This window comes from Python bivittatus, unplaced genomic scaffold (genome assembly GCF_059951505.1).
Source record: "Python bivittatus isolate LINGU-HERP-01145 unplaced genomic scaffold, Pbiv_v1 ctg000190_np1212, whole genome shotgun sequence".
NCBI classification, from domain to species: Eukaryota; Metazoa; Chordata; class Lepidosauria; order Squamata; family Pythonidae; genus Python; species Python bivittatus.
The window spans coordinates 16,586,180-16,598,575 of record NW_028277042.1 but is presented as its reverse complement, the minus strand read 5'-3'; the positions used below and the strand labels follow the sequence as shown (position 1 = coordinate 16,598,575).

The 12,396-nt window shown below is 37.7% G+C and overlaps 1 protein-coding gene across 1 annotated transcript in view; it reads left to right on the top strand.

Annotated features, from left to right (window-relative positions):
* The window catches only part of TOX3 (TOX high mobility group box family member 3), an 82,547-nt gene that overhangs the window by 46,383 nt on the left and 23,768 nt on the right, over positions 1 to 12,396 (top strand). Inside the window, exon 2 of the mRNA XM_007422804.4 lies at positions 9,771 to 9,836. Coding sequence (XP_007422866.1) covers positions 9,771 to 9,836 — 66 coding nt within the window. The remainder of the gene's footprint in view (positions 1 to 9,770; positions 9,837 to 12,396) is intronic.

The window sequence follows — 12,396 nt, the reverse complement described above, 5'->3', positions numbered from 1 at the left end:
GGGGCACCAATTTGTCTGCAGCACCTTGCAGGGTGCCTTCCAGGCTCCCCTTGAAACAGATCTAAATAGGAGATAAAGAGATGTCATGAGAGGTGCTACAGAGAAACCGGTGCGTCCCAGGGTGCATATAAAAAAGAAAAAAGATCCATCCATAGTGGGACAGAATGCTCAGTCTTAACACCAGGTCCACTCTAGACCACATTTTGGACTAAAGAGGTCCTCAGCATGGTGCAGGGAATAGGAAAAGGTGACTATGAATTGAGCTCTGGAGGACCTTGACAACATCAACCTCTGATCAATCCAGCAAGATTCAGCCATTTCAATTATTTTCTTCTCACTTTGAGAGTAAATGAATGAATGATACCTTAGCAAAAAAAACTTCAGATATTAGAATCTACAACATTTCTCAACATGTGGTAAAAAAGAGATACTCCTTAGTCTGGCCCACAACCACCACCCTCTCTCTCTCTTTTTTAAAATGCCTGCCTTCTGACTTCTGGACCTATCAACACCTACAAGTAGAGAGAGAATTGGATGTTCTCTGTGTTAGGTCATCCATATTTTAAAACTATATAAATATCTCCCTAAACATTTTTAGGAAATAAAAATGATAGGTAGCTTTTTTGAAAGTGTTTCTACCTGCCAAAGATAAGCAGGGTCAGTGGAGCATATTTGAATGGGGAATGTCATAGAGAATAACAGGGAAAAATCTTCCCAGTTTGCCTTCTGATCAGCTGATGCGGTATGGCTGGTCACATGAAGTATAACAGAAATGTTATGAATAGGCTAGTCTCCACGTGACCACTTTTTTTTGAGAGATTCATAACATACGCTCAAAATTCTAAATATGTTTATACTGTTGGATATGGCTGGTGAGAGAACCCTAGACTTTCCACAATCTAGTGTCCATCAATAGTTCCCTATCTTTTTGCATGGAGAAGCCCGCATGGATGGGTCAGAAATATTTTAATGGCAGACACATGGATACATATTAGAAGCAAAGGCATGATATAATGGAAAAGAAAAGTTCAGGAGGAACTGGTTTTTGGAAGAACTTGAATTGGAAAAAAATGCAGTTATGAGCTGGGTTGAGTACCATCTGGAGGGTCTCAGATCCCTGGCTTAACTAAAGGTAGATAAATTGGTTGCTTCCAGGTATTTTGGATTTCAGCTTCAATTATTTCTATTTAGTGTAACCAGTAGCAAGTTATTAGGGGAGCTATAGTTCATTAAGTGGATTTATACATTATGATTTATGTAGCAATAGGATATTCCACAAGATCTGTTTACAGTAAGATATAAAACATCCAAGTCCATTTTCATCCCGTTAACATAGAATAGTCACCATATTAAGTGAGGGAATCCTAATTGTAGTCAATTGCTGTGACTTTCAGCACACTGGCCTCTGTGTTTAAGGTTCAAACAAATGGAGGGTAATATTAGCAGGAGACTTGTTTGGTAGGAAACATATCAGTTGATTCTCACGATGCTGAGCCTTTTTCCACATCTGTTCTGAAATACTTTGTGTAATCTGGCTAAGACTAGATTGAGACAAAGGCTTTCAAAAAAAATATATATATATACAGTTGAATTCATGTCCCTTATGAAATGGGAGTTGTACAAGCAAGAACAGTGAATAGTCGATGGCAGAGCCTTTTGAATTCCTTCTCCCAAATTAAATATATTACTGGAGGAGAGGAGTGTGGGACTCTTCCCAGCTGATTGCTAAGAATTTGCTAAATTAAAAACCATTAATAATAAGCCTTATAGAGATACAAAAGATAGGGGAGGAATGCTTTGTATCTCCTGTTCTCCATACCTCAGGTGAAAGGTTCTTAAATTACTTGGCCCACTAGAGCCAGCTGCTTGATTTCAGATGCCAAGAGAGCTATGTTTCATCAGGCACTGGTACATTTCAGTGCTAATGTTTTTACTGATTTTTTTCCCCTCATTTCTCTAGGGCCAGTGCTAATTAATGGATACAATTCGTAGCTGATTAGTTGTAGATCTTACATTAATTACATGCACATGTTAACTGTTCAGAGGATTATTTCTATCACAGCTCCCCCCCACCCCCAGTCTACCATTATTGTTTTAGACTTTTACACTGCACTGGTGTATTGAGAGTAAGTCTACTCAAAGTAAGCCCTGTTGATTTTGGTGGTAATTGTGAATAGCATAGCCTTGCAGCTTAAGATATCTTCATTTAGACTCCAATCCTCTGGTCTGTGGGAGAGTATAATGAGGGCCCCAATCCAGAGTAGATATTTTCCTCTTTCCCTGCAGAGAATTCCTTGCCTCTCTACTTCCCTTGCTGAGTTACTCATATTCATATTCCCATCTTGAATATTCCCTTTCCTTGGACTGCTAGATCTGAGCTGCAGAAGTTCAAGTAACTGCAAGATGGCAGCAATGGATTTTTCTGGATCTCTTTGTTGCTATCTAATGGCTATCTGGATCTTTGCAGCCTGGATCTGACAGCCCTGTCATTTCCTGACCTTGAAAGAATGACAGGTGGGTTTCCTTTAAGAACAAAATAAGCATTAGAAGGAAGGGGGAGGGGGGACAAACCATGAAATGCTTTCAATCTGAATTTAGATTATGAAATAAAAATAAAATAGAAATAGAAAAAAATGGCTTTTTTCTCATTGTTTCCAGTAAAGAATAAAAATATTTGCTCTCTGCAATGTTTGTCCTGACCACTGTTGATGTACAGCTGCTATTTACTGCAATTTTTGATTCTGATTACATCTGCATCAAAAACATGGTTAGAAACGTTAGGTAGAAATGGTAATGAACTGTACATGCAGTAAATTTAATGTTTTACAAGAAAAGTAGGGAAAGGGAAGAAGTGTAACACAGCACAATGGGAAGGGTGTGTGCTCATACACTGGTTAAAATTCCTCACATACTTCACATGAACAAGAGTTAATCCCTTGTCTTTTAACTTATGTTTTGCACATTTTCTGAATTTATGTGAAACATTGAGATAAAATGAATCCATGCAGGTTAAGGGTTTTTTATTTCCCCCCCAGCTTTGGTTATTTTTTTAGGGGGAAATATTACTGTTTGACAGAACACTTTTTAAAAAGAAGTTAGGGTTAGGTTAAAGGTTATGGATGATGAAGAACTTAAGTCTGAAGCAGTGACATCAGAAACAAAATTCCACCTTTTTGTATTTGTGTCCTGATACCTGACCCAAGTTGCGTAAGTCCCAGGATTTAGATCATGATGTCATGATGCACATTTCATTACTTATCTTCTTCTTGCCCCCCTGCAATGCCTATAGACTCAAATGATCAGCGCTTGGACTGAACATGAATTAGAAATTTGCAGCCCAAATAATATGTAGGCAGTATCTTTTTATTAAAAACAGGAACACTCTGCAGAAATTTTATCTTTTAAACAGCTAGTGTAAAGCAGAGACTCTGTTAACCCAAAGAAGACAAAATTATCATCTCCATTTGATGGTTGTAGCTCCATTGTTTACTCACTTCTAACTCTTCATGGACTCTAACTTCTAACTCTCCAAAGGACTTTTCCCCCCAGAATTGTTGGACTGTATCTGCTTCATTGAATTCTTATAAGCTCCTGCTTATAATTTGTCTTCTGTCAGGCTCTTTTTCAATTGCTTTCAATTTTTGCAAACATCAGAGTTTCCTCCCATGATTCTTGACTTTGCATTGTGTGTCCAAATATTTAAGGTTTAGCTTCATTTTTAGTATTTATAGAGAGAAGTCTGGTTTTCCTTCAGCTAGTATCGGTTGGTTCTTCTTGCAGTCCAAGAATTTTCTCCAGCACCAATATCTGAAGGCATATTTTTTTCTTTGTTCAGCATTTTCGATTGTCCAGTCTTCACTGCTGTATGTTACAAGCCCAGGGCCTTGACAATATACACCTTTGTTCTGATTGTGATGTCTCTGTCCTTTAATGTTTTGTCTAGATTTCCCAAGTAACAGATAGCCTTTTATTGCTACTTCAGCTACATTCACATACCCTATGATTTTTTGAGCCTAGGAAGTGCAGAGGAGAAATGGTGAGTTGGACCTTACTACCATTAGATTGATAAAGAGCTGGTTTGAACATTTGTACCTAACGAGTGCATGTCAGGGTCACCATGTCAAGCTGGAGGGAAGTGTGAAGTGCTCTGTTCTAGGATTTGCACTATTCAACACATTTATAAATGATGAGATAGGGGTTAGGAAATATCATTATTAGATGGTACAAAGATAGGGGGAATAGGAAACATTAGAGGAAAGTGTCAAGATTCAGGAGGATCTTGGCATGCTGCAACATTGGGCAAAAACCAGCAAGATAAATTTCAGTAGGAACAAACACAAAGCCATACATTTGGGTGGAAAAATCAAAGGTATGAGCATAGAATGAGGGAACCATGTTGAGTAGCAATATATGCAAAAAGGTTCTGGGTGTCTTAGTAGATCATAAACTGAATATGAGCAAACAGATGGAAGCAGCTGCAGAAAGAGCAAATGCACGATCCTGTGTTCTAGGAATGGAAGTATATTTTTCAGATCAAGAGAAGTTGATCTTTGGGCACCACATTTTTGGAAGGACATCAATAAATTGAAGGGTGCCTAGAAGACAGCCATGAAGATGAGGAAAAAAACCTTATGAGGTGCTGAGAACATTGCATATATTTAGTTTGGAGAAGAGAAGACTAGGGGGAAATATGACAGTTATCTTCAGGAAGGGCTGTGATGTAGAAGAAGAGATAGACTTGTTCAGAGGTGTTCCAGAATATAGGATAAGAAACAATGAGCTTACATTGAAAGGAAGTTGATTTTGGTTATTAAATTAGAAGTCAAATGGTAAGAGCCATTCCACAATGGAATAGAGGGCTTTAGATAGTTGTAGGATAGTCGTAGGATCACTGGGATACTTGTAGGATCACTGAATGGTTGTCTGCCAGGAATGTGGGTCTTGGATTGCTGCATTAGATGGAAGATTGAACTAGATGATCTCAAGATTGCTTCCTATTCTTGTATTCCATGATTTTATGATTCTTAAGATCTCATAGAAACTTGTTAGGACAGATTTTATGGAGCAAAAATGGCGTGCGATCTGATATAGTACAACCTTTTGCTTATATACAGCTTCTTTATATAAATAAGTTAGCCCTGGTGTAATTAAAAATCACCAGCTGCATTGTTTATAGTACTGATGCTGACTTTTACTGAATGTAAGAATTATCTGCTGACCAAATTTGTAAGAGTTAGCTCTCTGCCATGGAAGTGGACAGATGAAAACCCACCACTGAAGTTGAGCGTTTGGCACCATTTTACAGTGGACGTTAATATCAATTTAGCTCTGGTTTTAAACACTTTCCAGCTGTTCTTGGATCCTTCCAAGATAAAAGTATGTGTGCTATTTTATAGTTTCACCTTCACGGCATTTTCCTACATTATGCATGAACCTTTCAGACAAGAAAAAGATCAGGAAATTTACATTGGTATCAAATATGTTCCAGTTAATGTAATAGTAAAAGATTTAATCCTCAGTTCAAACAAACATTGCTTTTGTGATTGATTCGTTGGTTAAAATTTTTCTGTTACTGAGACTCCTGACATTGCGTTATGCTATGAGCAAGATTAAGCAATCAGTTGTATGTAGTGAATTCCTACATGCGATGATGAACCTTTCATTCATAGCCAGTACACACAATAATTTCCTGCTGGTTCTCAAAACTATATGCTTGTGGGAATCGGTGCTCTTTTCACAACTCAGAAAAGTTTTCTAAGGGGTTGTTTGTAGCTTTCGCGGTTGCTATTGTAGTTACAGTTGTTGTAACAAACATTCTAAAAATGTAACTTTCTGGTAAAATGTGGCAATTTAAAGCAGAATAATAATTTTAAAAAACCCAAAATAATAAAAATATAGCAAGGTATTTGAAGGTTTGAGATTCGCCACTGACTCTTGGGATCGGTGTTAAATTGAGAAGGTACATCGAGGAGGTGGTAGTTAAATTCTTGTTCAAAAACCAAATTTAGATTGCTTGATTTTGGATAAACATCATTCAGGTTTAATGAACCCAGCCTTTTCGTGCTTGTCTTTGTATCACTTACGTAGCTTAAAAGTTTAGTCATAATTGAATTATTAGATAAGTATGATACAACTTTTGTTTTTAGTAATTGTTAATTTGTTTAATAGTTTCAGTAACTCAGTAAATTAGTTTCATGACCTTTAGATTTGTCTCACACACACACACACACACACACACACACACACTGCTTTGTTATATTTCATATAAATTGACTTGAATTGTACTTCAGCTTTGGTCACGGCCTGTAATAAAAGTGTGTGTGTGTGTGTGTGTGTGTGTGTATAAAATTTGTAGACGACATATAAATATTTATGTATAGATATAACAAAGGACTCGTATGGAATATAGAAATACTTTCTGAACTCTGCCTGGTGTTGCTGTAACAAGGGTGGAAGTTTTACTTCTTCAGCTTCAGCTTTATTGGATTTTTTAGGCTGTCACAATCTTATGACTCTCAGTGGTTTATAGATATCTACAGTACAGACAGTCCCTAGGTTAAGAATGTCTGACCTACAGACAACTTGTACTTATGAAGGAACTGCCTATTATATTAAAAATGTGAGTTAAATACAATGGTTTGTAATAATGAACGCACACGCTACTTTGTGATGCTCATGAAAACATTGTGTGGCTTCAGTTCGTTGACTCGAGGAAGGAGAATGCCGCCATTTTAAGTTGGACCATGCTTCCGAAGCGTGAATCCAATGTGAGTGCTGGTGATGCCTCAAAGAAAAGGAAAATGATCACGAGTGAAAATAAAATGGAAATAATAAAGTAATCAGAGCAGCAGATGATAGCATTCGAGGAAGAGGGCTGGGACCTAAAAACTCCAGAACCGAACATTTTTTTGACGGAAGAGTTAGCTGAAGCCTTTCGTCTCATTGAAGTAGGGATGGCAAAGTTAGAGGAGCAAGATCCTAATGCAGAGAGGTTCACCATAGTTCACCGTACAGTTACTGAGGGCCTCAGCTGCTACAAGGCCATTTATGATGAGAAAAAGAAAAGTTCTGTACAAACCTCCCTTGAGGCCTACTTCAAGGTAAAGGTAAAATATATACTATATATTAAGACAAACCTTTGACTAATTGACCCTTAATAAGATGTACCTGTTCTAACTTACCTACAAATTCGACTTAAAGCAGGCTTAGGAACAGGTCTTCCACATAACCTGGGGACTGCCTGTATAATAATGTTTTATGTGTATTATTCTGTTATCATATATTATTATGCCAGGTCCCCAGAGGCACATCTTCCCTGTCACAGTTCTGCCTCTGGAATGAGGTTCCTCCCAAGATTCAGATGGCCCCCAATTTGCTGGTGTTTTGAAATGCCTTGAAAGAGCCGGCTCTTTGCCTAGGCCTTTTGCAAAGGTGGTTGAAGGCCTCTTTAGGTGATGGAGGGTTGTTTTTGCTCGTGTCCAGTTGCCATCTTTTATTCCTTGTTCTTGACTTATTGTTCTGTTCCTTTTCATATTGTTTACTTGTGAACCAGCCAGAGTCATTGGGAGTGAGCGGTATAGAAATTTGATATATCATCGTCGTTGTCATCACCATCATCGAATTAACACCAGAGCAATATTACAATTGCTATGATGCTATCCCATCTAGTTAAAAAGAGTCCTCCAGCAAAGCTGTGCTTTAACCAGCTTCCAGAAAGCCTGACCTCCCATGGAAAATTGTTCCTCAAAATAGGGGACATCTCCTCCTAGCCTTGGCCACCTCCTAATTTGAGGTGGGGGGAAAATTATTGCCAACAGCTCAGGGCCCAGAGCACTTCATTTTGATTTCAGTGAGTCATTTATTTGTGGTGGGATGCAAATAATAACGTTTGTATCAATTGTAGTTGCTGCATGAAGGCCTAGAGCATGTTGCAGGGTCCAGCTGGATGGAGATGAGGGCCTGAGGTACTTTTGCAGATTTCTGCTGGTCCAGATAGGGTCACAGTTGGTCACCAGTTGGAGCTGAATAAAGTCCCTCCTGATCCCAGCCTCCACCTGTCCACTCAGCAGTGGGACCCCAAGCCATGGAACTGACTCAGGGCAGTCTCACCCTTTCAAGAGACAAACAGCAGCTCTGTCTCGCTTGGGTTCAACTTCAGCCTGCTTCTTCCATCCAGACTCTAACAGCCTCCAGACACTGGGCAGGAGTTCAGACACATCTCCAAAGCAGCCCAGGGTAGGGGTGGGGGGTAATTGAGTATCATCAACATATTGATGATACTGCAAGCTGAACTGATGGATGACCTCTCCCAGCGGTTTTATGAAGCAGGTTTAATATCTAAAGGAAGCCAAGGGAAGAAGTGAAAAAAGGCAGCATATAGATGACATACAATTCAACTTTTACCTTCCAAGTAGTCCCAGGAAGGCCATGGAAACCCAGAATAGCATGGATGGGGTAAACAAGATGAGACTAAATCTAGAAATAATGGAAGCGCTATGGGTGCAGATGGTAGAGAATTTTCTGCTGGAGATGAAGATACAAGGTATATGTTGTATGAGCTGCTGTTCCCATGAGCATCAATTGTGCAACTTGACTTTTCCCCCCTGGCCTTGATGCTATTGTGAAAAAGTAGATGGTGTGGGTTACCAGAAGTGCCTACTATTACCTGAATGATTTTCTAACTATGGGCATATTGGGAGAGTTTGCTACTGTTACAATATAATTACAAGTTGATTAGATTAACATGCTATATAGAGAGCTGTAAGAATGATCTGAAATGTTTGTATGGTACTTTCAATGTCTAGACAGTAAAAAATATATAAAAGCAATACAGAGCAGCTGCATGGTTCGCAATGCATTTATAATTCAGATTTGACATTTGATTATATCTTTTTAAAGCCCCAAACGATCTGCACCAAGTCATTTGAAAATTGCCTACTGTTATGAACTTAAGAAAATCCTAAGATCAGCTATGAGTCCCTACACATCTATTGAAACTATTTATTAGATTACTTATTAAAAGAGAAAGAATCCGTTCTGTGCTGGGTAGAAGCGTAGATCCGGAGAGATCCTCGAGTTTCCTCAGACTGTTTTGAAATGAACGTTACAATGCCACCTGCTTTTAAATGAACCACTGTCCATCTGCATTTTCTTAACAATTATTTTTTGACAACTTTTGTTGTCATAAATATTGGTGATTTCTGTTTTAGTCCATTGTTCTTTGTCTATTAATGTTTCAAGTTTTAACTTGGAAACTGCCTTCAAAAGGCTTTGCCTGAAAGGGAGATGTAAAGTTATTTTAAGTAAAAATGCTGTAAATAAATTTATATATTGGGATACGCTGGTCCTAGAAGGAACAGTTAAAGCAAGAGGTTTAAGACCAACCAGTGCCTGTCAGTTCTCAGATTTCCCAAGTGAACATATGGTTAAGAATTGTTGAAACTGAGTTTGTGTGAAGATAAAAAATAAGTGTGCCAAGCCAATTTTTTACACTGCCCACTCCTGTAGCATTGGTGTCAAAGTTGCTATTATAACATTTATATTTTTCAGGGTGTGTTTGTTTCATTTAGGAATTACAAGGTACCCCTCTCGAATACATAAATCATTATTTGCATTATTTATATTTTTCTCACCATTGCTGAGGATATAAATAACTTGGTCTATGTTCAAAACCATCTGTAGATTCAAAATGTTAATATAATGCAATGTAACATAATGATATAATAAATATTATATATTTATATATATTAATATAATGCTTTTCCTTTCAGTTTGGCAACAACAATAACTATATGAATATGGCAGAAGCAAATAATGCATTTTTTGCGGCAAATGAGGTATGTATCATAATCCCCCCCACAAAACGCTTTATTCCTCTCCACTGTAATTCTGTTGTACACATTTATAATCTTTGCAGCCTTTCAATAGATGATGGGTGAAGTGCTAAATTCTCTGTGTGTTTTAAGGAGCACAAAATAAAGTCTTTAATGAGAGAGAAAATAGCCTGACACTTTTCCATTGCCAGTCAATTTAGTTGTCTGTAAGAGTGTTACTTACATAGCATGTCAATAAAAACAAATCCGTGTGTGTGTGTCTGTGTTTGTGTGTATGTGTACCCACACGCATATAAAGGCTACCAGAAGGAAGCAGATGTAAGGCACAGTAGGTATACATTTAAAAGCAAATACATTAGATGCTAATATACTAATTACAGTCATAGATACAAACACTTTATTTGTAATTTAGGTTCTTAATACTGTTATGAAAGCAAAGGGAACACAGCTTGTTTGCAGGATCATTTGTTCTCTGGGGAAAATAAGGAAGAGACTTTCCATGGAGAGTCATTGTGGCTTGGTTAAATGGGAGCATTCTGTCTGAATTGATAAAGTCTGGCTAGGTCACAGAAGCGATGGACTTGGCCAATATCTTGAAGGACGGAAAAGAGTTTGCCAACCCAACATTCCTATAGTTCTTTCACTCTCTTGGTCCTCTCCTTGACAGCCTTCTGAAGAACATCAGGGTAGTAATAGTGACACTGGTTCCAAATTGAGCTGTTTTCTTGGCCAACATGCATGTTTGTTCCAATTGGATGGAAATGGAAACCTTGGCATTACCTGATGAATTTGTCTGGCTCTTTCTCTCTCTCTCTCTCTCTCTCTCTTGCTGTCTCATTTGTATTAATGGAGGGAATGAACATTGCAGTGACCTCTAACTGGCATCTGAGTTGGACTTCGAGTGGACATTGTAAACAGAAATGTCTAAGATTAATAGAAATGTGGTCAGCAATCAACCTTTTTTGCCTCAGAGCCAGAAATTTTTTTTCTGTATCCTTTTCCCTTGTGCAGCAGGGAAAAAAAAAAAATATCTAAAACTATACAGAAGAAAAATTATTGGAGAAACATGGTAAATGTGGCTATATTCTATGCAGTATTTTTATGATCCCATTTCTAAAACAATGGCTTTCTCTCCCTCCCTCTCCTTCCCTCTTTCTTTCCTTCCAACAAGATTGCTTAGATAAGGGAAGATTGCTTGGCAGTGGCTTCAGTGTTAGTTGTGGTAATGAACACAACCCCCATCTGTAATGACAACATGATGTTTCATTCTGTAGAATTTCATTCCTCCATTTGAATCAAACATTGATGAAGGTTCTACTGCCAGCAGCTGTTCAGAGGCAATTTAATTCCAGCTGTGATAATTCACCGTGTCAGACATTGGCTGTTATATGTTGATACAACAGCTCTCCAAATTTGCATTTTTATCAAAAGGAACAAATGTTTTGAACATTTCAGTGCAGATGGCATTTAACCACACACACCGTTTTTGTTAAGGATTGGTGGATTCTCCCCCTTCCCCAAAGTAATCTAAGAGAGAAAGGCATGAAAAGTTAATAGCTCTTCTAATCATGATTGGTAACATAACCCCCTTAAAAACATTGTACTGTTCTGAACCTAACAGTACCTTTCTCCAGAATCAAATTGCACAACGTGTGCGCCCTTCTCACAATATGGATAGGCCAAGGGATTCAGAATAAGATTATTTCAACATGAGACTTTATCCTCATTTAGATTACATACATCTTATCCTCATATCTATACATTACTTTCAGTAATCATAGCATGAGATACAGTTTGAATTCCTCTTTCTTTTTTTAGGGAACACCCATTGGCATACATCAAGAAAAAGTGACAAATATGATCATTTTGGGAGGACATGGTGCAAAATAAAATAGTTGTGTTTCTAGACATATAGTTAACACAATTATTGGAGTTTGTTTTTCTTTTTCTTTTACATGGAATACTCCCCTTTGCAAAGTGAATTCCATTGCCATGTCTGACTTAAAATATTTATACTGTTGGCTTAATTACACTGAAGGAGTACAGAACAATTGAGTATTAATATATATTTTCTGCTGTGGAGTATAGCTTTGTACTGTAAGCTATAGTAAATTCAGCTACCAAGTCCTTACTATTAGATACATTTTCACTGTGGACCTGCCAAATCTTAAAGCCTATATTGCATCTTTTAATCTAACGCCTGCCAGTTTGCTTGCGCCTTTAGCATTTAAAGACTACCTAGGCTGAGACATTGATGTGGGGTTTTTGCTTTTGCTAAAACCTGTTCCTGTGTCATAAAAGCTGTCACCCAGTTTTGTTTTCTTTCTTTTTTTTTTTAAACCCAAACCCATCCTGAAGCACCTTAAATATTTATTGAAATAATATTTCAAATGATAATTATGGTGGTAATGAAGACAGCTAAATGCCACATATCAGGAATGAGTGTTTATCCATATTGTTAATGTGATATGTTAGATTTCATTAAGCAGTAATGGGATAGTAAATGAGTCACAAATTATCATTGCATCTGTTACTAGGCAGCATTAGTGCCAAACCTAACTGT